Source organism: Nomascus leucogenys, chromosome 2 (genome assembly GCF_006542625.1).
Source record: "Nomascus leucogenys isolate Asia chromosome 2, Asia_NLE_v1, whole genome shotgun sequence".
In the NCBI taxonomy this organism is placed as follows: Eukaryota; Metazoa; Chordata; class Mammalia; order Primates; family Hylobatidae; genus Nomascus; species Nomascus leucogenys.
The window spans coordinates 8,947,874-8,971,045 of NC_044382.1; the positions used below are offsets into that span (position 1 = coordinate 8,947,874).

Below are 23,172 nucleotides of genomic sequence, written 5' to 3' on the forward strand. Positions count from 1 at the left end.
GTTGAGCGCTTGCTAGGACTCTAGGGATTGCTCACTGATTTGAGGAAACACAGGATGTCCATCCTCCATCTAGCCTGATTAAAGAATGGACAGTTTATGTACTATGTATCTTACGTAACTAAAGAGACTTGTAGAGGTTACAACACACATGTGGTCCACGACACAAACCCTTCTTGTCACCCAAGTATTATACGTGCTACCTGACATGCAAGCATTTTTAGTTAAATGCCCTCTGAGCACTTTGCAGCATGCCTAGAATAATCCCTCCATGGTAGCCTCTGCCTCACTGTCCAAATTCATCTTTCTCCTGTTCTCCCCTATGCTCACCTTACATCCCCCAGCACCAGTCTTCTCTACCTTTCTGAAAAGCTTCACCCTGTGAGAGCACTTGCTCATAGCTTTCCTCCCTGCACCTCCTTCTCCCATCCAGCCCTCACATGGCTGATTCATTTGCATCTTTCACATCTCAGTTTACAAGGCCAGGAGCAGTGGCTCATACCTGTAATCCCAGCACTTTAGGAGGCTGAGGCAGGCAGATCACCTGAAGTCAGGATTTCGAGACCAGCCTGGCCAACATGGCAAAACCCCCATCTCTACTAAAAATACAAAAATTAGCTGGGCGTGGTGGTCCACTCCTGTAGTCCCAGCTACTCGGGAGGCTGAGGCAGGAGAATCACTTGAACCCAGGAGGCAGAGGCTGCAGTGAGTCGAGATTGTGCCATTGTACTCCAGCCTGGGCAACAGAGTGAGACTCCACCTCCAAAATATAAATATAAATAAATAAATAAATATCACATTTTCAGAACCCTCACAATAACACTCTGAGGTAATCCCCACTTTAGACCAGGAAACTAAGGCCCAGAGGTGAAGTGACTTTGCCCAAGGTCACAGTCACTGGGATTCAAACCCAGGCAGTGTGGCTCCAGAGCCTCACCACTCTGCTATACCCTGTACTCCGCTACCCCCCACCCTCCCCACCCCTGTCTCAGCCACACACTTGCTTATTCCTTCACTGGCATTTATTACCATTTGAAACAACTTGGTTTATTCATTTTTTTATGTTTTTCCATCTGCCCCAGTATAATATAAGGGCAGCGTGAGGAAGACACTCCATCTGTCTTTTTCACTAGAGTCTCCTAGCATAGAACTTGGCCAAATAGTAAGACTTAAAAGTGATTATTGAATACACAAATGAATGAATGAAATCAATGTGTCTCTGTAGCAGGCCATATGTCTCTCCTGTATGTGGGAGAGTAGATCTGCCAGGTAGAGGGGCCAGTTTAGAGACTGGAAGGGCAGTGACCATATGTGCCTCATGATGAAGTCCTTTTCAATCTTCCTTCCACCCCAAAGACACAATAAACAACAAGCCCAATGAGTGAGCAATGTATTATTTCTATTAAGGAAACAAATTCTCCTTCGGGGTGATGCCTGCCTCAAGTACATTTGACGAAGATCACAAAGTACATCTAGTCACCCCAATTGCACTCAGCATCCCTGACAATTATGTTAGCATGGCAAATTTCACCCTTCTGGCAAACTAGACCCTTCTTATCTGGTATGTTCATATTTCGTTACAGGGGATTTGCAAATGCAGTTTCTACATCTACACGTTTATTCAGTAAATTGCTCTCCCACCCAAGTCATTCTCTGAGCAACTGTCAGCCTCAGCATTTGACAGAAACAGCCATCTTTGCTCTCAGGCAAGGGTTCAACCAGCAATCTGGCTCCCAGATTTCCAATAATGAGTTAACAATCAAAGGAAATAGTTTACCGGTTCAACCTAAAAGAATGAATATCTGTGTCCTCCACAGCTTTTCCCTTAATTGTCTACAGCACAGGATAGCCTCGTTCCACACCATTTAAAGGGAGGTGGAAGGAGACAAGACCAGTGTCTTATGCTTTGCTGTGAGCAAAGTATGAAATTTTCCCCAGATTCTGAAGGATGGATGGGGGAAGTCAGTCTAGGATTACACCCTGGAAAAAGACAATCCAAATGTAGGTAATTCACAAACAGATAAGAGGAAATCAAATGCACTTCAAACCTTGACCCCTTGCTCTGATGGCCTTTGGACCAGATATTAGGAAAGATGCTAAGCTCTGGGAAAGGGTTGGCTAACTTAACAATGACCTTCTATTGCAAAATATCATGCCTCTAATCAGTTTCCGGTCCCATGATCTCCCTGTAGCACCTGACACTGCTGACACTCCCTCCTTGAAACACTCTCCTTCCTGGTTCCTGGAATGACAATCCTTTCTGCTTGTTATCCTATGTCCCTAATCCGGCTTTCAGTGGGACCCTTTTTTCACCCATCCCTTCAATGGGCTGACTCCCTGGGTTTCATTCTGAGTTTTATAGTATTACTCACCTTGTGCTATAGCTTCAAATATCTCTTTGGATCAATTTCAACCAAAACTGTGTCTCCATTCTCCTGAACTCCTAATCTGCATCTAACTGCCTGCTATACATTTTCATCTGGTTCTGCCAATAAACACCTCAAACATTTTATGTCCCAAACCCAATACACTATAAAAACCCACTACTCCCCTGTATTTCTCATGCTGGTTTGCAATGCCAGGTCAAATGGACCAGAAAGTCCAGAGTCAGATCACCTGGCTTGGCCCTCTCCTTGAATTCCACTCCTATATTCAATTAGTTCTGGCCATCTCCTCATCTGTAAACCCTTATCTTCTTCCTCTCCTCTTCCCCAGTACCACCGTCACTACCTTAGTTCAAGAGCTCTTGCCTGGATTATTGTGATAGCTTCACCATTGATCACCCATCTCCATCTCTCGCTTTCTATCCCATCTTCCAGGAGCTAACCTTTCTTCCCCAGTACTCTATCTAAAGTGTGAATCTAATCACGTTAATCCCCTGCTTTAGAACTTCAGTGGCTCCCCACCGCCAAAAGCAGCAGTTTCCAAACTGCTCCTTGGAGAAAAAAATTTTTTTTTCATTTTAAGCATGAAACTCAATAGATGCTTATTTATTTATAAATGATATCCATCTGCTAGTCTAAATTAAGTGTTTATAAGTTTAATTTCTTCATGTGAGATAAAATACTTTTAATATTTTTATCTGATCCCAATGGCTTAGTGTGTACACCTACTGGGGCACTCACTGTGTGCTCTCTAAGAGTAAAAGGTATGATCCACATCAAAATCCCCCTGGATACAGGATGACGTCAAGCTGCTGGGTCGGACATTCAAGGTGTTTCACAATTCAGCTTCAAGCCACCTCTCCAGATGCATCAGGCCCCCTCCACCACCACGGCTTCATCCACTAGCTACTCTTCTCCACAAACATGCTATTCATGTGTGGGCACAGCACAACAGCAAGAACCTCAGCTTGAGTGTCAGATCCCTCCTCGCCAACATCTAGAGTGTGACTTGGAGTCACTTTCTGTACCTTTCTGAGCCTCATTTTCTCTTTTATATAATGAACATCATAATACCTATGCTTTGCAGGGTTGTTGTATTAAGTGAGGTGGAGTAAACAGCAATGCAGGGCCAAGCACAGAGGAGAGGCTTCATAAATGATACTGAAGAGTAGCAGGAGTCACTGGAAGTTCTATTTCATAGATTGTATTTAGAACTCGGGAGTCGCTTTTGTCCCAAGGACTGGCTCCTTTTCTTTTCTTTCTCTTTTTTTTTTTTTTTTTTTTTTTTTTGAGACGGAGTCTCTCTCTGTCGTGCAGGCTGGAGTGCAGTTCTCGGCTCACTGCAAGCTCCACCCCCTGGTTCAAGCAATTCTCTCACCTCAGCCTCACCTCAGCCACGCCTGGCTAGCCTGGCTTCTTAAATACATTTCAGTGTCTAGTTTGAAACATCACCTCCTCTGAGAAGAATTACTGATCCTCCCAAGGTAGGGTTTGTCAATCAAATCTGTCTGCCCCCACAAGAACCATTTCCAGGCCTCCACTGTGATATTGCATCACTGATCATTGCTTATCCCAGGCAACTGTGATTTGATTGCTGGGATGCATGTTTATCTTGTCCACTACATTGCCAATACTTGAGGAAGTCTGACTTACTAATTTCAGGGTCTCCATGACTTAACAAAGTGCCTAGCACATAATAGGTGCCCAGTAAATGTTTACTAATATTTCCATAGGCAAAGGGAACAGAGAACTATTTAAAAGTTCATGCATAAGACTTCATGACTAAAACATCAAAAGCAATGGCAACAAAAGTCAAAACAGACAAATGGGATCTAATTAAACTAAAGAGCTTCTGCACAGCAAAAGAAACTACCATCAGAGTGAACAGGCAACCTACAGAATGGGAGAAAATTTTTGCAATCTACCCATATGACAGACGGCTAATATCCAGAATATACAAAGAACTTAAACAAATTTACAAGAAAAAAACAAACAACTCCATCAAAAAGTGGGCAAAGGATATAAACAGACACTTCTGAAAAGAAGACATTTATGCAGCCAACAAACATATGAAAAAATGCTCATCATCACTGGTCGTTAGGCAAATGCAAATCAAAACCACAATGAGATACAATCTCATGCCAGTTAGAATGGCGATCATTAAAAAGTCAGGAAACAACAGATGCTGGAGAGGATGTGGAGAAATAGGAACACTTTTACACTGTTGGTAGGAGTGTAAATTAGTTCAATCATTGTGGAAGACAGTGTGGCGATTCCTCAAAGATCTAGAACCAGAAATACCATTTGACCCAGGGATCCCATTACTGGGTATATACCCAAAGGATTATAAATCATGCTACTATAAAGACACATGCACACGTATTGTTTATTGCGGCACTATTCACAATAGTAAAGATTTGGAACCAACCCAAATGTCCATCAATGATAGACTGGATTAAAAAATGTGCCACATATACACCATGGAATACTACGCAGCCATGAAGAAGGATGAATTCATGTCCTTTGCAGGGACATGAATGAAGCTGGAAACCAACATTCTAAGCAAACTATCACAAGGAGAGAAAACCAAACACTGCATGTTCTCACTCATAGGTGGGAGCTGAACAATGAGAACACATGGACACAGGGTGGGGAACATCACACACCGGGGCCTGTCGGGGGTTGGAGGTGGGGGGAGGGATAGCATTAGGAGAAATACCTAATGTAAATGATGAGTTGATGGGTGCAGCAAACCAACATGGCACATGTATACCCATGTAACAAATGTGTACGTTGTGCACATGTACCCTAGAACTTAAGATATAATTTAAAAAAAAGAAAAATAATAAATAAATAAAAAGAAAAAACAGCTCATGCATATGCAAAATTTCATGTTATAATCAGGCAACTTACTTAACAGTTGACAAACCACTTTCACATATGTTCGTGGGAAAGGCTGTTTAGCTTTCCCTGAGTGCTTCAGCAATTCATAAAATAAATAATAAATTAAAGAGAAGTCACTGTTTGATGATATCCTTTTGATGACAGTTTTCTCTTTCATCCTGATCTGATGCCAAGTTAATGCTATCATAAAATAGTTCCATTAACTGAAATTGTTCAGTTTACTAAGCCATTACTGTCTTCAAAAAGTGAAATTATATTCAAAACCAAAAACAGAGGCTTACACAGAAATAAATGGCATTAACATGCAAACAAATTACATGCAGAAGAAACAGGAATCGCAATGTCACAGGCATTTCAGCTCATGCTCGGCATAAACAGATGATTACATTTTAATATTTATTCATACATGAACAATAAAAACAAATCACACTGGCAAGTACCTCTGAGTTAAATTCATATTTGTTTCAAAAGGCAGAGGTTGATGTGCTCCCTCCGACTACAAGCTACATTGACTTGCCCTGAGCTTTATTCAGACAATCTTGCTGCCTAACATATTCATGACCTAGAGGGTAAACTACTATATAATATTCACTTAGGAAGAAACTGAGCTGGTGGGAGGGGATAAGGTGGAGGTTGACTGGTAGGGTGGCATGGAATAAAGAAATATGCAAACAAGAAAAAAAAAAAAAAGAAGAAGAAGACAAAAGAAAGTACCAGAAAGCTGGTATCTGGGTTCTGGTCATTGATGCTGAAGGCAGTTAGAAAAAGGGCAATCATGTCTGGCCCTGGGTGAGGTAAGCTAGACTGGAGGTGTCACTGAGCTGCACACCATGCTCCTAAGACGCCCTTGTCAATGCAGTGGCAGCTCCAGTGCAGGCCAGTGGAACTGTGCACACCAGGGCAGGCTTTCTAGGCTCTTGGGGGTAGGGAGCAGGATGAAGCTTCCAGGGGCTGAAGCTCCTATCAGGACACAGTGCAATTTTTCTCTCCCCAGCCAGTGACTTGTTTCCATGGAGTGTGAGCTCACCTGGCCTGCCCTATGTCAACTTTTCTTTATTCATTCCCTGGGGATGAAGATAAAGTCACATTTGCCTGGATAGCTTCACTATAACAGCAAGGATGCCTTTCCTGACCACTCCTGCTCCAGCTCATCTTGTTGTTGTTGTTGTTGTTGTTTTTTGCTGAATTCCTACTGCACTTAGGGATGGTACCATGCTTCCTAGCACTGAAGCCCAAGCAGCCATGTGCCTCTCAGCAGCCCCTGATGTCACTCAGTACATCAACCCCTCCAATCAGAGTCACCCTCCCTCAGGACAGCCCCTCAACATGGCCAGCCAGACTTCACACTTGCATGGCCCAGAATAATGATCAGGTTCTCACATTTGCTTCATCAGATGAGGCAGAGTGCAAAGCCTCACTCTGCTATATTTGTTAGCTGTGTGATCATTAAGCTTGAATCTAAGCCTCAGTCTCCTTCTTTGTGAAACTGGGCTAGAAATGGTGTCTAATTTCATACTTAATGAGTGCTTACTACATTCTAGTTGCCTTAGTGTACCGCAGTGTACAAAACAGTCAAAGGTTCCTGTCCTGATGGAGCTGACGTTCCAGCAAGGCAGGGACAGTCAACAAAAGCATGATTATTATATAGTATGCCATGTTTAGTTCTATGGGGAGAAAAAAAGACGAAAAGGAAGAGAGAAATCAGCAGTGCTTGGGACAGGGGTTGCAATTTTAAATAGGGTAGTGAAGGAGAGGTTTGAGCAAAGATATAAAAATGGTGAGGAAGTTAACAAATGGATCTGGGGAAGGGTGCAAAGGTCTTTAAGTAAGGAAGGAGCTTGAGCCACAGCAAGTCCAGTGTGGTTGGCACAAAGTGAGTGAGGAGTAGTAGGAGACAAAGTCAGAAAATGGAGTCCTCTGTAGAATTTGTGTGAAGACTGCTGAAGATGATACGTGAATAACCATATATACTGGCTATGTGACCAGCACTGTGCTAAGTAAGTACCATACATCCATTGGGCTCACTTAGTCTGTACAACAACCCTGTATGATAGGTCCTATTATGACCGTGTTACATACAAGGAAACTGAGCTTTAGGCAGATTAAATAATTTGCCCAAGGTTGTAAATGCTGGTAAATGTAATGGCAAGATTCCAACTCAGAATTCACACCCAAGCAGACTTGGCTCTAGAGACTGTGCATTTCACCTCTGAGCTGGCAGTTTCTCATAAGCAAATGAGCTGGGGCTGGGGCTGGTGAAAGAGGAGTTTGTGGAAGCAGGAGATCAGGGTTAAATGGAGATGGGGGAGGAAGCAGGACCCAAATAAGCAGGTCTGTAATAAGAGCAGAAGGTGGATGCAAAGAAAAGCAGGCATAGCAAGCAGGGGCCAGAGACCTGGGCACCACAGCTGCTCTGGCCAGAGGGGCCTGACCACACACACAGAGGAAATAAGAGCAACACACAGAATCAGGACCACCCAGTGAGGGCTAGCAGTAGACCAAGGTGAATTCCTAGGGCCAGGAGAGTCCCACATTGTGGTCCTCAAAAAGCACAGACACCTGGTAAAAGTTATCCCTGCCTCCAGAGAAATAAACAGTAAGAAATGCTTAGGATAGTATGAGTAGTAAGTCAAATTTTAAGCTTGAATCAAGACTCTGGAATTTCTTCTTAATAATTTAAATCTGAGTTTTTGAAAAAAGCACTCTTGCTGTTTCTCCTAAGTGAAAACATGATACCAGCTAACATTTATTAAATTTATGAAATAAGTACCAGATATTGTATGGAGCATTTTGCACCCATAATCTCATTTCATCATTGACACACAATGAACTGGTTTATCCCCATTTATAGATAAGGATGCTGAGGCTCAGAGAGGCTGATTCAATCACTAACCTAGGTACTTATAGGGGCAGAGATACCACTATACCCAATGTCTGTCCTGCATGAACATCTGCTCATAACTATTACTCCATGCTGCCCCCTGCACTCTAGCCTGGGGCAGCATGAGGGTCTGTGAGGAGCAGAGACAAGTGGGAGCAACTCCTGTTGCAGCACAGTGTTCTGGTTCCTCTCCCTTTTAGAGAGTTATCCTAACTCTGCAGCCTGATTCTCTGTGCCTCGCAGTAGGACAGGGAGCTGCTTAGTATCCATCACATGGAACAGGGAAGCACGGTCTGCTCCAAACTTTGTGTAATTCCACAAGCTCAGAAACCTTGGGCATCTGCACAGCTTGTTGTCTGAGCTTCAGGATTAAAGGCACTGCAAGGGGCTTTGTAAAGAAGCTGAATCATAGAAGATTATCACTTCAACTCTTTCTGAATGTTCCTTACAATGCTCAATACCTCCCAGGAGCTCAGCCATTCTACAAAAGCCTAGTGGATATTGGACATATTTATGGCCACCAGCATCTTTTAGACACACTTCCTATAATTCAGGAATTACTCATAAGCCTGCCTCCCTGTGGCAGAAGCTAGAACCTGCTCTGCCAGCTTCCTTTGCAGCTACAGCACTGGCATGTGCCTAATCAGAGACACTCGATCCAGACTTTGACTCAGGAGCTAGTGACACAAGAAGCAAGGGACAAGGAACTCACTCTCTTCTTTCTTTGGCTATAGACAGAAATGAATCCTCCTAAAAAATATAATAAAATAAAACTTCCACTGTTTCTCCACAACAACTCTTCTTTCCTTACCCAACTATACGTTGCATACTGACACAGGAAAATCCTTAGCCCTTGCAAATGTTCCCGTGCAGTATGTGCAAAAAATAATGGCAAGAGAACAAATAATGGGAGCTAGATCCACTGCAGTTATGCAAGCAGGGAAAGAGAATAAAGGATTAACAGGAAACAGACACACAATACCAGATACAATTAGCCCCAAACCAATAATTAGATTCTGATTTCCCAACAGCTGGGTTAGACATCTCAAAGCATTGAAACTTCTGTTTTCCAGTTTCCCATAAAAGATGCCCCCTCATATGGAGAAATACTCCAATTGCTTCCCAATGCCCTAGAGACTCCACTGGAGAGCAGATCATTGCTAAAGATTCTAAAAAGAACAAGACACAAAACCTACCTTCTCCTAGCATGAGGTCCTAGACCCTCTTTGCAGGTCCGCCTACATTTCTGTTCATGAGGAAGGATTCAAGATTAGGCTTGGGTTGCTTTAGAGACATCTCTCCTGACCAAATGTCAGTGATGTGCTGCTACATGCTGTTCTAGGGATACAGCAAGGAATAACAGATCACCCTGCTCCTTAATAAGCCAAAAGTCACTTAGCATTTAGCATCACAGCAGCACTGAATTTGCACCAGTTAAAGAGTTAGGGGTTCTGCAAGATTATATGCCTTGAGGCAGAGAAGAACAAAACAAATGCACAAATGTATTTTGTCCCAGTAGATGGAAAAGACAAAAACTAACAGACGTAAGACATGAGAGAGTTATCCTGGCTGGGCGTGGTGGCTCATGCCTGTAATCCCAGCACTTTGGGAGGCTGTGGTGGGCAGATCACGAGATCAGGAGATCAAGACCGTCCTGGCCAACATGGTGAAATGCTGTCTCTACTAAAAAATTAGCTGGGTGTGGTGGTGCACACCTGTAATCCCAACTACTTAGGAGGCTGAGGCAGGAGAATCACTTGAAGGTGGGAAGCGGAGATTGCAGTGAGCCGTGATTGCGCCATTGCACTCTAGCCTGGCGACAGAGCGAGACTCCGTCTCAAAATTAATAAATAAATAAGAGAGTTATCTTAACAGAAGCTCTGCAGTCTCACCTCCATGTGCCTGCCAGTAGGAAGGGGAGCTGCTCAATGTCCATCTCATGGAACAGGGAAGCTCAGTCTGCTCCAAACTCTGTGTAATTCCACAAGCTCAGAACCCTTGAGGATTAGCACAGCTGGTTGTCTGAGCTTCAGGCACTGCAAAAGGCTTCGTAAAGAAGCTCAATCCTTGAAAATGGAAGGAAGGAAGGAAGAAAGGGAGGGAGGGAGGGATGGAAAACGAAAGAAATATAGGAGAGAGGAGAAGCAATAAAACAAATACACCAAAAGGAAGAACTGAAGAAAAGTTCTGATAAGTAGAAAAGACATATTCTACTTATACATAAAACATTCTCACTTGGAAGATGGGATAAGATATCCTTGACTTTTAAGCTGTAACTACAATGTCTGAATTCTTGAACTCCTCCAAGAAAATCACTCTTAGATTCACTGGAGTCTCACATTGGTTTTCCCAAATCACTGACAAGTATCTCTCAAACCTAGAATACCCAACTCAGACTTGACTAAATGACAAGCCAGAGGAATCTGAAACAGACACTTCACTTTCAGAATGACCTAAGTGCATTTGTTCTGTGGCATGGTTCAAGACACTCACATCTTTCTATTCATCACCTGAAATCTCAAAGAATGTGTTAAGAGAATCCCAAATGATTGCCTGTTTCAGATGCACTGTCAAGTATAAAGCTTTTGAAGCCCATCCATTGTCATGATCACAATCACAATGATGGTCTTTTTTTTTTTTTTTTTTAAGAGTCAGGGTCTTGCTTTGTTGCCCAGGCTAATTCAAGTTTCTTTTGAGAAGTCATCTCTCTAACATAACAAGTCCACACCATAAGTGGCTGACCTGACCGTGACTCCAGTGATGCACACATGACCACAACTAAACAAGACCCAAGACAGTTCTTGACATAGGATTTTGCTAGGACAACAAGGAACGTAGAGTTGCTTCCACTGGTAGAATGTAAACTTGAGGATTCTAGTGGCCTCTGCATCGGAAAACTTGCCTCATAAGACGATCAACAAAAAGGAAGCATAGTCCAGATCTAGACAGATAGGGTCTATCCCAATAACACTGAGCATCTGGACTCAGCCATGCCTGAGGCCGACTACTCCCTTGGTTTTTCAATGATGTGAAATAGTCTTGTTTCTCCCTAAATCAGTTTCAGTTAAGTGTTCTTTGTTTGCACTAAGAATCCAGACAATACTCTCCTTGAATGTTCTTCTTATTTTCCATCACACACAACCAACCTGATCACACACAAACAATCCTCTACCTAACTTTGTCCTATGGCCAGGAGGAACATGAATTGTTCTTTTGTAGATTGCATTTGAATGCCTTTATCTCCAAAGCCCTTCAAAAAGACAGCTGGCCTCTGTGATACTGACCATTAAAATCTTCTAAGGTACTCTAATGCATCAGCTCACTTTTTGGCTACTAGGATCTCAAGGACAGACAGGTCAACTGCAAATACCAGCTTATCGGCCATATACAACCTACAAGAGCCAAGTAAACATCAAACTCCCCGAGTTCTGCCCTTCCTGCTCCGAGGCCCTCTAACATTGAATATAGATTCCTGGAAAATATTCACCATATTTCAAATCAAATGAAGAATGTTAGATGAAACACAGAAGAGCCTCAAATCACATTTACTGGATAAAACATAACTCTGCAACATGTTAAGATTTCTTTTTTTTCCCAAATGAACTTAGAGTGTACAATTATTACATATTCATTACTCTCTAGGTTGGATTCTTGAGCTGTTTTTGATAGACAGCTGGTTATAATTTTTTAAACGAGTTTCTCCTACAGTAAAAATACTGTTGTATCCCAGAGGAATTGCAGAGCTAATCAATCACTCTTACATAACAAGTACTCACTGTGAAAATAATGTCCTGGACCGAACAATGAACTTGAACACATATTCCAAAGCCTTCAGCGTTCTTAGGATTGGCTCACATTGCTCCCCTCTGCTGGAGGTATCCAAGTAAGTCTTCAGCACTGTCATCAATTTCCTGAGTAAGGGATAATATTTTCAAAATACATCTCTTTCATCATGGTAATTAGTTTGCTCAGTAAATTATAAGGCATTCAGTCAAAGGTTAAAGGTGGTAGTAGAGCCAAGCTCACTTACTTGTTTGTAAGCATAAAAATAACTCGGCATAAAAATTATATTTATTACAGGGAATTAATATTTCCTGTTCATAAAAAGCTCATAAAAAAGAAAAAGATAGGGAGGAAAAAAAAATCTTTTGACTAGGAGAACTAGTCACAATCAGGCTACAAATGGGAATAATGGGGAATAATGGTGGCAATAATGTCTTTTTTTTTCAGCTTTTTCTTTCTATAGAACATGTTCTTGTGATATCACAGAACTCTAAGTTTGCTTAGGAACTTTCTATGTTTCTTCTTTACCACAGGGCAGACTTCAAATTACTTGGCCTGACTTTCAAGGCCCCTTCACAAACTGGTCCCCACCAAACTCCCTGGCATCATCTCCTATCTCTCACCCTCTCCCTACACCCAAATCAGACCGAGCTACTTGGCATGTGCACTTTCTTCTTTGTAGCTCCCCCTTTTTTTTTTTTTTTTTTTTTGAGACGAGTCTTACTCTGTCACCCAGGCTGGAGTGTAGTGGTGTGATCTCTGCACACTGCAATCTCTACCTCCCAGGTTCAAGTGATTCTCCTGCCTCAGCCTCCCGAGTAGCTGGGATTACAGGCTCCCACCACCATGCTCAGCTAACTTGTGTATTTTTAGTAGGGACAGGGTTTCACCATGGTGGCCAGGCTGGTCTCCAACTCCTGACCTCAGGTGATCTGCCTACCTCGGCCTCCCAAAGTGCTGGGATTACAGGCATGAGCCACCACGCCTGGTCTTCTCTGTAGCCTTTAAGTCCTGGTGTCCACTCAAGAAATGAGAGCACACTAGCTGAATGGATGAATGAGCACTTCCAGGTACCACTGCAACCATAAGGCATTCATCCAAACCTATGGGTATTCCACATTTTTAATGATATCCAAATAACCCAAGCATAGGTTAGATTTTGTTAGAGAATGCAGAACTCACACAGATTAGTGACAAAAGAAAATTACTCAAGTTCCTGTGCCCTAGGCATCCTGGCAGGGCAAGAAGGTAGTAGACAAGAAGTCCCCATGTGCACAATTACTTACTTGTAAGCCAAGGTCGCACTGAAATGCTGTTGGATGTAAGCCTCCAGAACAGTGTTGAAATGTTGAAATTTCCGGTCTGCAATGAGTCCTATTATGTAAATCTGAGGAAGATGCAAGGCAGCGGTATTTTCAGGGCAAACCCAGGGCAGGAAGCCATCTTTACCTGGCATAATTCAACCCCCATTAAAATCCGTTGCCCAGGAATTAGCTCACTAATACATAATGAGTCCTCTTTATTAAGGTAGCATCTTCCCAAAGAAAGTGTTTCATGAAGTGTGCTGCAGGGTGTTATAAGATGAAAAGGATTTCATGGTCAAATAAGTTTTGAGAAATGTCAGGTTATCATTATTAGACTGTCTTCCTTATTGCAAAACTTTTTAGAATCTTTAATATACTTATGTACATTGTGAATCTCTAAAAGGGTCATGCAACATTCAACACTTCCCTAAATTAATTAATCAAAGTATATATTTGTCATGAAACATCTTTTCTGAGAGCTAGAATTCTAGGGTACTCTCTGGGGAAGCACTTGATTAAGCCACAGTTGTCTCTCAGTAACCTCTTTAAAAATGCAAATATCCATGACACAAGCGGTTAACACATAAAAACTTTGTTGGGCACTGATTCCCTAATGCAGATGTCTTTTATGTTTATTTTGACATAACACTGAGAAAATCTGAGTCGAGATAGGGAGAGGACAAAAAGACCATAGGGGAGGACTAAAAGAAGGAAGATCTGGATGGTATAGCATCATGAAAAGTTCTGGGTGGGTAGGAGAAACGTAATGATTAGTGAGTTGGAGGAAATGGGGAGAAGAAGGTGAAAGGAAAGCTAGGAAACATTTTGGGTGCTTTACAACCTAGCCAGGGACTAGCTCCCAACATTCATAGAAAGCAGAAGCAATCATTCACAGTATCCAGCCTCATGTACCTTCAGCCAGTGTCAATCTGACATCAGCATTTAAAATTCCCCTTTCACCCACCATGCCTCATGCTTTCAAATGAACTGGCAAGACGCAAAAAGAAATAGCAGCTCATTATTGGTCTTGTTGCCAAACATTACAACACCTCCAAAGAATTCATGAAAAAGGCCATGAGGGCCACCAGTTCTCAGTATTTTCACAGTAAGACACACATTAATGCCTGTTGTCACTAGACACTTTTCCCCTCTCTCTTACCAAGGCATCAAAGACAAGGATGTCATATTCATCACTTTGAGAATGCTCCATCATGATGTTGAAGAGGGCGTCCAGAGTATCCTGGAGAAACTGGAAGAAATAACGAAGGTTGCACTATTTCAGAAACAAGATAAAGTGCAGGTGACCCAGCAATCCCACTCCTAAGTATCTATAAGAGAATGAGAGCACACATCCAGCACATGTCATGCTCAAAAGGTCTAGAGTAGTTTTACTCATGAGAACCAGAAGTTGGAGGAACCCAACTGCCTATCAACAGCAGAATGGATGCACAGATGGTGGCATTTTCACACTACAGAATACTACACAGCTGGACTAAAGTGCTAACTACTTCCACAGGCAGCAATGAGGATGATTCTCCCAAGCATTATATTCAGTAAAATACATCAGGCACAGAAAGTACACTCTTCACTACTCCATTCTTATGAAATTCATGAGTAGGCAAAAACCCATCTACGATGATGGTTGTCAGGGCAGTGATTACCCCGGGGGACTACTGGCTGAGAAGGGGTATGTGGGAATCTACTAAAATGCTAAAAGTGGTCTGTATCCTCTTCTGGGTGGTGAGTACACATGGCGGGTACGTGTATAAAAATCCATTATGCTATACTCTTAAGATAACTGCTCTGTATCTATTTCATCATACATATATCGTATTTAAATAACAAACTTTTTTTAAAAAAAGAAAAAAGAATGCAAGAGGAAGACAACAAAAGCCTCATCTCTTCCATGACTTCTCCAAGCTACCAAAAGGCTATAGACTTTATTAAAGTGGTGTCTTGGGGAGTTACTCTGCCATTGCTGAACAAGGTAGATGGGTCAGTGGTATACATTGACAGCATCTGGAAATTCTACCACTGCTTCTCCAGGTAGAGGCAATTACATAAAACTTGATTTTCCTCCCTACTAAGGGATGGGTCAATATTTCCTATAATCCCTCAAAAACACAGAGCTACCATATAAAGATGTTTAATCTCAGAATTTCTAGCTGTATCATGGAAACAAGATCTCCAGGACCATTGGGAAACACTTGTCCCAATTCATAAGGCTGGAGAGAAGGGTTGCTTTAATTAGATTTGCACTTCAGACACTTTCTATTCTCCACTACCATATGAGTGCAATAATACATCTGACATTTGCATTGTTTTCTGCTTATTTCACTTAAAATGTAAGCCCTGATGTCTTTCCCTTTCTCATCTTTAATACATAATGCTCTCCAAGCAGCAGAAACCAAGAATACTTTTTATTTCTAACAATGATGTGTGGGCAGTACTAAGAGATCATACCACTATATATATATGTATATATATGTATATATACATATATACATATATCTGCTCACACACATACATACATATATATACATATACATATATATATCAATATATGACAACAAAAATAATTAATAATTACCATTTATTGAACTTTGTTTTATATGCTTTGGTTTAATTGTTGTGTACTATGTGTAAGAGACTGTTGAGTTCAAGTTTTAAATATTATCACCCTGAATGCTCATAACAGCCCTGAGAACTATGTCACTTTTATATTATCACATAAAGTTGGCAAGTGGGAGAGCTGGGATTTACACCCAGGCTCATCTATTTCCAGAGATTGAGCATAACCATTGTATTCGGGCACCCAACATTCAGTGCCATCGAACAAAGTCACTCCCCTGGATTTCCCAATAAAGATTCCTCAAGGCAACTTGGGAGACTGTGTCCCACTGTTGGAAGAAAAGTTTCCCCACGTCCTTCAATACCTTGTTTTTCCCCTGAAGCCACCCACATGGAGAGTTCTGTCACTACTGTAAGAATACAAACAAAATGAAGCCACACTGACCTTCACCACTTCCTCTCCATCCACAATCTTCAACTTTTCTAAATTCTCCTGTAGCAATTGAGGCTTCATACGCCACTTCAGCAAACCCAGCAAGCCCACTAAAATAGAGTCCAGACATTCAGAAGTATCATTACTGGCCTAACTGTCCATATCAGGACCTCCTTGGGTCTGCAAGCCCATGCACACATGTACACACACATGGACACACACACACCCCACAGACACAACTCTTGATGACCCCATTACCATTCTGAGTGAGCTTTGTGGAGCACACCAGGGTGGAAATGGAAAACACATCCCGGGAGCTGACAGAAAGCCCCCCAACACTGCTGGAGCTCCTGCTCAGCGTGGCCCCCTTGTTTTCCACATGGTGTCGATAAGAAGGAAGGGTCAGGTATGCGCTGGCATCCTCCATCTTCTTGCTGTCCCCCTAGAAACAACACTTGGTTACTGTCCCAAGCCAAGGCTCCATGCCCAATGCCACACAGAGCTTGCAGCAGACAAATTAGACACTGTGAAGTGGAGAGAGTCATAAAGAGTGAAGAAAATCATCAGAGAAGCAATAGACACTGGCTGGTAAGGCAGGGCTGTTTCCCCACAATATAGGTAAGAATTCAAAGACACATTAATAGAAAGGGGGTTGATCCACCAAGTGAAAGCTCTATGAACCTAATTAATGGCAAAATAAAAATGGAATTGAAAATTCCCAGACAGTACATTTTAATTCTTCCTTTTTTTGAGATCATAATATACGCTCACCAGCAAAATAAGGACTCTAGCTTAAAGAGGAATTTAAATGGCAAAGGCACTGAGTAAGAATGTGCTGGGATCTGGACCCTGTTTTGCCATTCACAGGTCTATGCTATCTTGAATACATTATTTTGCCTCTTTGTGTCTCATTTTTTTTCATTAGTAAACTGAAGACAATCATCACCCCTACTTCCTAGAATACCTGAGCAAATAATATAGAATAATGCATATCGAATGCATAGCAGAGAGATAGGCACATAAGTGCCTTGGCATGCTAAAATGCATGACTAGAGGTAGGCATTACAGAAGATAATATTTATCTTACTCCGCACCAGGAGTGGTACCAAGTGTTTTACATGCCTTGGTTCATTTCATTTAAGCCTCGTAACAATCATATGAAGCAGATACTGTTATTATCCATGGTCAAGGAAACTGGGACTTAATGGGGGTAAGTAAAAGAAAATTGACTGCAACTGGGCCTCTGACCCCAAGGAGTTCACATTCTGTCAGGGAACAAGGGTTTTCAAGCCAAGAACTCTATGTGTGATAAATGAGAAAACAGAGGCTGTACAGAAGAAAGGGGGTTTTCTGAAAAAGTCAGAGAGACTCAGAGAAGAGTATAAGAATATCATGAGATGAAGCCTTGATGAGGCTGTATTTGCCATACATCCTACAGGCAAAAGGGCAATTTCAGCCTAAAAGGCTAAGAAAGCCAAAGGCAAGGGTGTGATTCATGTGCTGGGTACTCAACCTTGCCCTACCTCACAGCCATACACTTGCTTCCAGCCAGGTGCTAGTAGATGCATTCTGTTGTCATAAGACGGCATGTGGAAAAGCAGCAGGTAAAACCAGACAAATGCTTCTCCATGTCTCAAAAACAGTCCAAGTCTCATAATGTAAAAATAAAAATAGTGGACATCTGCACTCCCTATATAGTTTAGATGGCCCTTTTGCATGGGTCATCCTAGTGGATTGTCATAAATATTGCCATAACTGTTTAAGAAAAAAGAAACTGAGACTCAGGAAGACATGTGAGATGAGTCCAGGCTTAGTCAGCAGCAGGATCAGGACTGCAGGTTTTAATATTTTTCCATTAGCTACAATGCAGCATCTCTTAAATGTTTACTGTATGTCCCCTATACATGCCACAGAGGTCCTTACAGAGTCAAGAGTACATAACAGTCATAACAATAACCTTTCTGTACATAACAATAACCTTTTCCATGTATTGAGTTCTTCCACGTACTCATCATTGCCATGTTTACATGCACTGTCTCATAATTCTCACAATTATTCACTGAGGGCACAAAGATGAGGAAACAGAGGCCCAGAGAAGTCAAGATTTTGTAAGAGGCCATAAAGTTGGTAAACTTGGTGTGTGTGATTCTGGGGTCCCTGCTGTTGACCACTAAGCAATTTTGCCATCGCCCCCTTGCTTCCTGCACCCCCCTCAGTGCAGAGCTCCTTCCAACTCATGGTACCTTGAGGACAACTAAGTCATGGAATCCATCGTGTAGAGTAGTCCCATCTTCTTTCATCAGCTTCACATAGGACATGGCAAAGTTCTTTTCTCCTTTATCTTTAGCTGGAAATAGCATTGTGGGGTCAGGAAAGAAAAGGATACATGGGCCACCCAGCTATTCCATTCTTCTCCCCTTAGGGGGAGGTGCAGAGACATCATTCAGTATGTTACTCACATTCCAGAGATGACCGATGTCGAAACATGAATCGCAGATGGATCCTCTGCATGTCTTCAATGGGGACAGCCACCTCAGCAGACAGAAACAGAGCTCAGAACACAATGAGTTAAAGGGCCCTCCCCACTGCACCCCCCACTCTTCCACAGCAGCCTGACCATTTAACTGAGAGAGCTGCCTGCTGATTTACAACCCATCCATCGAGGCTGATGAACTGTAAATAAATTACATAAGAACTAGCTATGAAGAGAAAATAAAGTACCAAATGTAATCCATTTGGCAAATTGCATTCCCAGCCAATGAAAAGAGGTCTGTAAATTATAGTGAGGAAAAATGAGTCCCCCAAATTGATATAAAAGTCACATAACTTTAGCACAGGATTTGATGCACTGCAAACTGCACAATGCATATTTTCCTTACACACTCCAGGAGTTCTGGCAATTGCAGCAGGGCTTAGCAAATTAACAACGGTTGTTAGGGGGTTTGCTTGAGGATTCTCATTTATGCAAATTAATAAAAATGCTTTAATCCAATAATATTTGGAAAAATCCTAGGGCTCATCTCACCCTTGATCGGACACATGTCCAGATGCTTTTGATTCCAAGGACACTGAGCTAAGACAATCACCCACTGGTCACCCGGGCATCCCTGTCCAGTGAATGACCCACTGGCACCACTGATTGTGAAGCTTTCAGCCTGGCTCTGTGCTGCCCACCTCCCAAAGTCTCACAGCTCCTCTGCAATCTGAGATTCAGGCCAATGCAGAGAAGCTTAGCTACCTGCAAGAAGGGCACTGATTTTAAAGAGGAACACATTGGTACTGTACAGATGCCTATTAAACGCCAAAACAAATGTATACCTGGGGGCACTTTCTGTTGCAGAAAATGAGACTTGAGCCTGAGGAGGTCCACCATCCTGTCTATGTTTCAGGCAGAGCAAAGGGACTGAGGGCCTCATGGGTAACTGCAGTCCAATTTGTCCTTTCCCTGAGTGTCGAATGTTCACTAGAAGCTACAATCATGTGGGGTGCTGGCCATGCTGACACAAGGCAGAGTCCTCACACTCAAAGAGCTCATGGTTCCGTGTTACACATGGGGCAGTGTGTAACAGCCCTGTGACAAGGGCTAGCAAGGAGATATAACTGAAGTGCAAGAGAGAACAGAGAAGAGAAACCCGACCTGGTACATTAACTTTCTGACCTCAAAGTGGACCAGGTCATCAATTTGAAGGCAGTGGGTATGGGGAGACACACTAAGCAAAGCAATAATATGTGTAACAAGTGGAGAACTGCTGGGGTTTGAATAGCTCTCACTGAAAAGGAAGTCATGTGTGCATCTTGTGTTTGGAGTCAAAGCCCGGGGGGGAGTAAAGAATGCTGCTAATGATAAGGCAGAGATATCTGAAGCTATGATCAAGCTTCAGTGTTCACTGAATTAATTCCAAATCCTTATTCCAATGCAGGTTATTCCTTTCTGCTTAGTGTGACGATCTGGTAATGTGAATATTTGTGGTTAATGTCACTTCTGTCAAGGAATTATTCCAAAAGGGCATTTTTCAGGCATTATACACTGTAGCCTGTGATAGGCTCACATTGGCTTGCAAGCTCTGTCACTCCTCACTGCTGAGTAGAACAGTGCAGCTTGATGAACTGGGCACCACCCACAAGAGGACTATTTGACAATTCCACTTTGGTTACATCCTGCACCAAGGAAGGTGATCAAGGGAACCAGGGTGCTCACCCACCAGGCCTCTGTTTCCACTGGCTGACAATACCACCAGACACATGCTAGGGGGTCATTTCAGATTCAGAGAGGTGCCTCCAAGGACCTTAAGCCCTTACGGATGGCGACTTCTGCTATAACCTAGAGCTAAAGAAGTTTTTTCTGTCACTCTGTGTCCCTCCAGTATGTTCATGACAGGCCTCAGAATTGAGCTAGATATTTCATGAGGAGAAACATAATATATTCCCATATGTTATTCACAATCACATTGATCCATCAAGCCTCCCACCTGCTTTGGCTAAAACAAAGAATTTCTAAAATATGTTCACCAGAAACCTAGCCCTAGGATATGACGCTAGGAGAAAGGAAAATGCTCTGTAGTCAATGAGCTTTGGGACGTGCTCTGCATTCTTATTTCCTTTTGCAGATCTGCGGAGCACGTTTACATCTCAAAGGCTCTAAGAACTTGACATAAGGAAGCTTTTAACTTCATATTTGTTCTCAAGTTTCTCACATTTGACCAGGAAATGTTATTTTAATACATTTAATGTATGATTTTTTTTTTTTTTTTTTCCGAGAAGGAGTCTTGCTCTGTCACCTAGCCTGGAGTGCAGTGGTGCAATCTCAGCTCACTGCAACCTCTGCCTCCCAGGTTCAAGTGATTCTTGTGCCTCAGCCTCCTGAGTAGCTGGAACTATAGGCACATGCCACTATGCATGACTAATTTATTTATTTATGTATTTATGTATTTATTTTTAGTAGAGACAGAGTTTCACCATGTTGGCCAGGCTGGTCTCGAGCTTGTGACCTCAGGTGATCCAACTGTCTCAGCCTCTCAAAGTGCTGGGATTACAGGCATGAGCCACTGCACCTGGCCTAAAATGTTATTCTAATAAAACACCATTTAGTATTCCACAAAACATTTTGCAGGGAGATGCCATATGAGAAGGACCTGGAGGGAGACTGCATCAGATATCTGGAACAACTATACCTTCCCTCTGCCTTCTCCCCCCAGCTACACAGAGAGGCACAAAGCTGCCTGCCACTACCAATTAGACTGCCTTGTAGAGGGGTGGGTAAAAAACAGGCAAGGGTCAAGTGTTTGAAGGGCATCTTGAAGGAATGCAAAATCTAGTTCAATTTTGCAGACTGAGATAACTGCCAAGTATAATTAAGAGTTGTATTAACTGAATAAGTACTCTCTTCCAAGGACTTGTCTGACAGTGTTATGTGTATTAAGTCCTTTTACTTCCACAGTCAACCCACTGTTCCCATTTTACAAGTGAGGAAACCAGGGCACAGAGCAGGCGAATGACTTGCCCAAGGTCACACCATTGGTGAGCATTAGGGCTGAAACATGAACCCAGACTCTCTGGGTCTAAGGTCCATGCGCAGAACTGCCTTGCTCGACCACTCTCATTAAAAGGAAGAAGGCTGGGCGCAGTGGCTCATGCCCGTAATCCCAGCACTTTGGGAGGCCAAGGTGGGCAGATCTCTTGAGGTGAGGAGTTTGAGGCCAGCCTGGCCTACAAGGTGAAACCCCATCTGTACTAAAAACACAAAAATTAGCCTGGTGTGGTGGCGCATGTGTGTAATCCCAGCTACTTAGGGGGCTGAGACAGGAGAATCACTTGAACCTGAGAGACAGAGGTTGCAGTGAGCAGAGATAGTAACACTGCACTCCAGCCTCGGCAACAGAGTGAGACTCTCAAAAAAAAAAAAAAAAAAAAAAAAAAGAAGAAGAATGCTAACTGCTCCAGTCAGTATCCTGCTCCCTCAGGTTGCAGGAATGAGCACAGACCCAGAGTCAGACTGCTCAGGTTTGAATCCCAGCTCTGATGTTTCCTAGCAGCATGGTCGTGGTCAGGCTACTTACCTCTTCTGTGCCAGTTTCCTCAACTATAAAATGAAGGAAATATTAGTACAAACCTCACATGGCTGTTGTAAGCAATACATAAATTATTTAAATAAAGCACTTGAAACAGTGCCTGGTTCATGGTAAGAACTAGACATGTGTTCGCTGCTATTTATTATTATTAATTATTACCTTGACTGTTTCCATCCAGCGTGGCTGTTTGACTTGATAGTACACGACGGAGCGATACTCATTCATGGGCTTGTCCCCTGCTCCCACGCAAATTGCATTCTGTCCCAAGAAAAACAAAGTGAGAGAAAACATGACAGAATTGCCATTTTCTGTGCTTGTGCAGGTTTAGTCCCCAGGCCACGACCAGCCTTAGGGCCTGGGGCAACACTGCCTTCCCTAGCCCTCATGCCAGGTGCCCATAATGGCTCCTTCTCTATTACAGATTTATACAGGAGTGCCCCAGCCACGGGACTGACAGGCGCTTAACTACAGAAATTCCGTTACTTCCATTCTGGAAACCACTGGAGTGCACCAGGGCATTGATGTGGCTGCCTTATTGTAAGTGATAACCAGCCTTGGAGTTACTGCACACTGCCAGTCTTATTAATCTTATTTGTTTCCTAAATGTGAATGTGCACAAAGTTTACAAATAGGCTCAGATCAGCCAAGCAGCAACTCTTTCCGATGAATTTCACCCACCGACGTCAGGGTGGTGGGCAGTGCTGGGCAAAAGGTGAGAGCACGGGCTTCAGAGAGACACGTGAGCACCTGCCTTAGAGAACAAGTCTGGGGCAAAGGGGTTTTGGGGGGGAGGCTCAGTTCAGGCCACAATAATGGAACATCTTCTTGGTACTCCATGCTGTGCACT

At 42.7% G+C, this 23,172-nt stretch overlaps 1 protein-coding gene across 1 annotated transcript in view; it reads right to left on the reverse strand.

Annotated features, from left to right (window-relative positions):
• DOCK2 (dedicator of cytokinesis 2) overlaps positions 1 to 23,172 on the reverse strand; it is a 448,837-nt gene that overhangs the window by 354,400 nt on the left and 71,265 nt on the right. Inside the window, exons 15-22 of the mRNA XM_003268643.2 lie at positions 22,485 to 22,583; positions 18,717 to 18,789; positions 18,501 to 18,604; positions 16,516 to 16,699; positions 16,270 to 16,367; positions 14,413 to 14,502; positions 13,236 to 13,336; positions 11,943 to 12,077 (exon numbers count right to left, since the gene is read on the reverse strand). Of these exons, the coding sequence (XP_003268691.1) occupies positions 11,943 to 12,077; positions 13,236 to 13,336; positions 14,413 to 14,502; positions 16,270 to 16,367; positions 16,516 to 16,699; positions 18,501 to 18,604; positions 18,717 to 18,789; positions 22,485 to 22,583 (884 nt within the window). The remainder of the gene's footprint in view (positions 1 to 11,942; positions 12,078 to 13,235; positions 13,337 to 14,412; positions 14,503 to 16,269; positions 16,368 to 16,515; positions 16,700 to 18,500; positions 18,605 to 18,716; positions 18,790 to 22,484; positions 22,584 to 23,172) is intronic.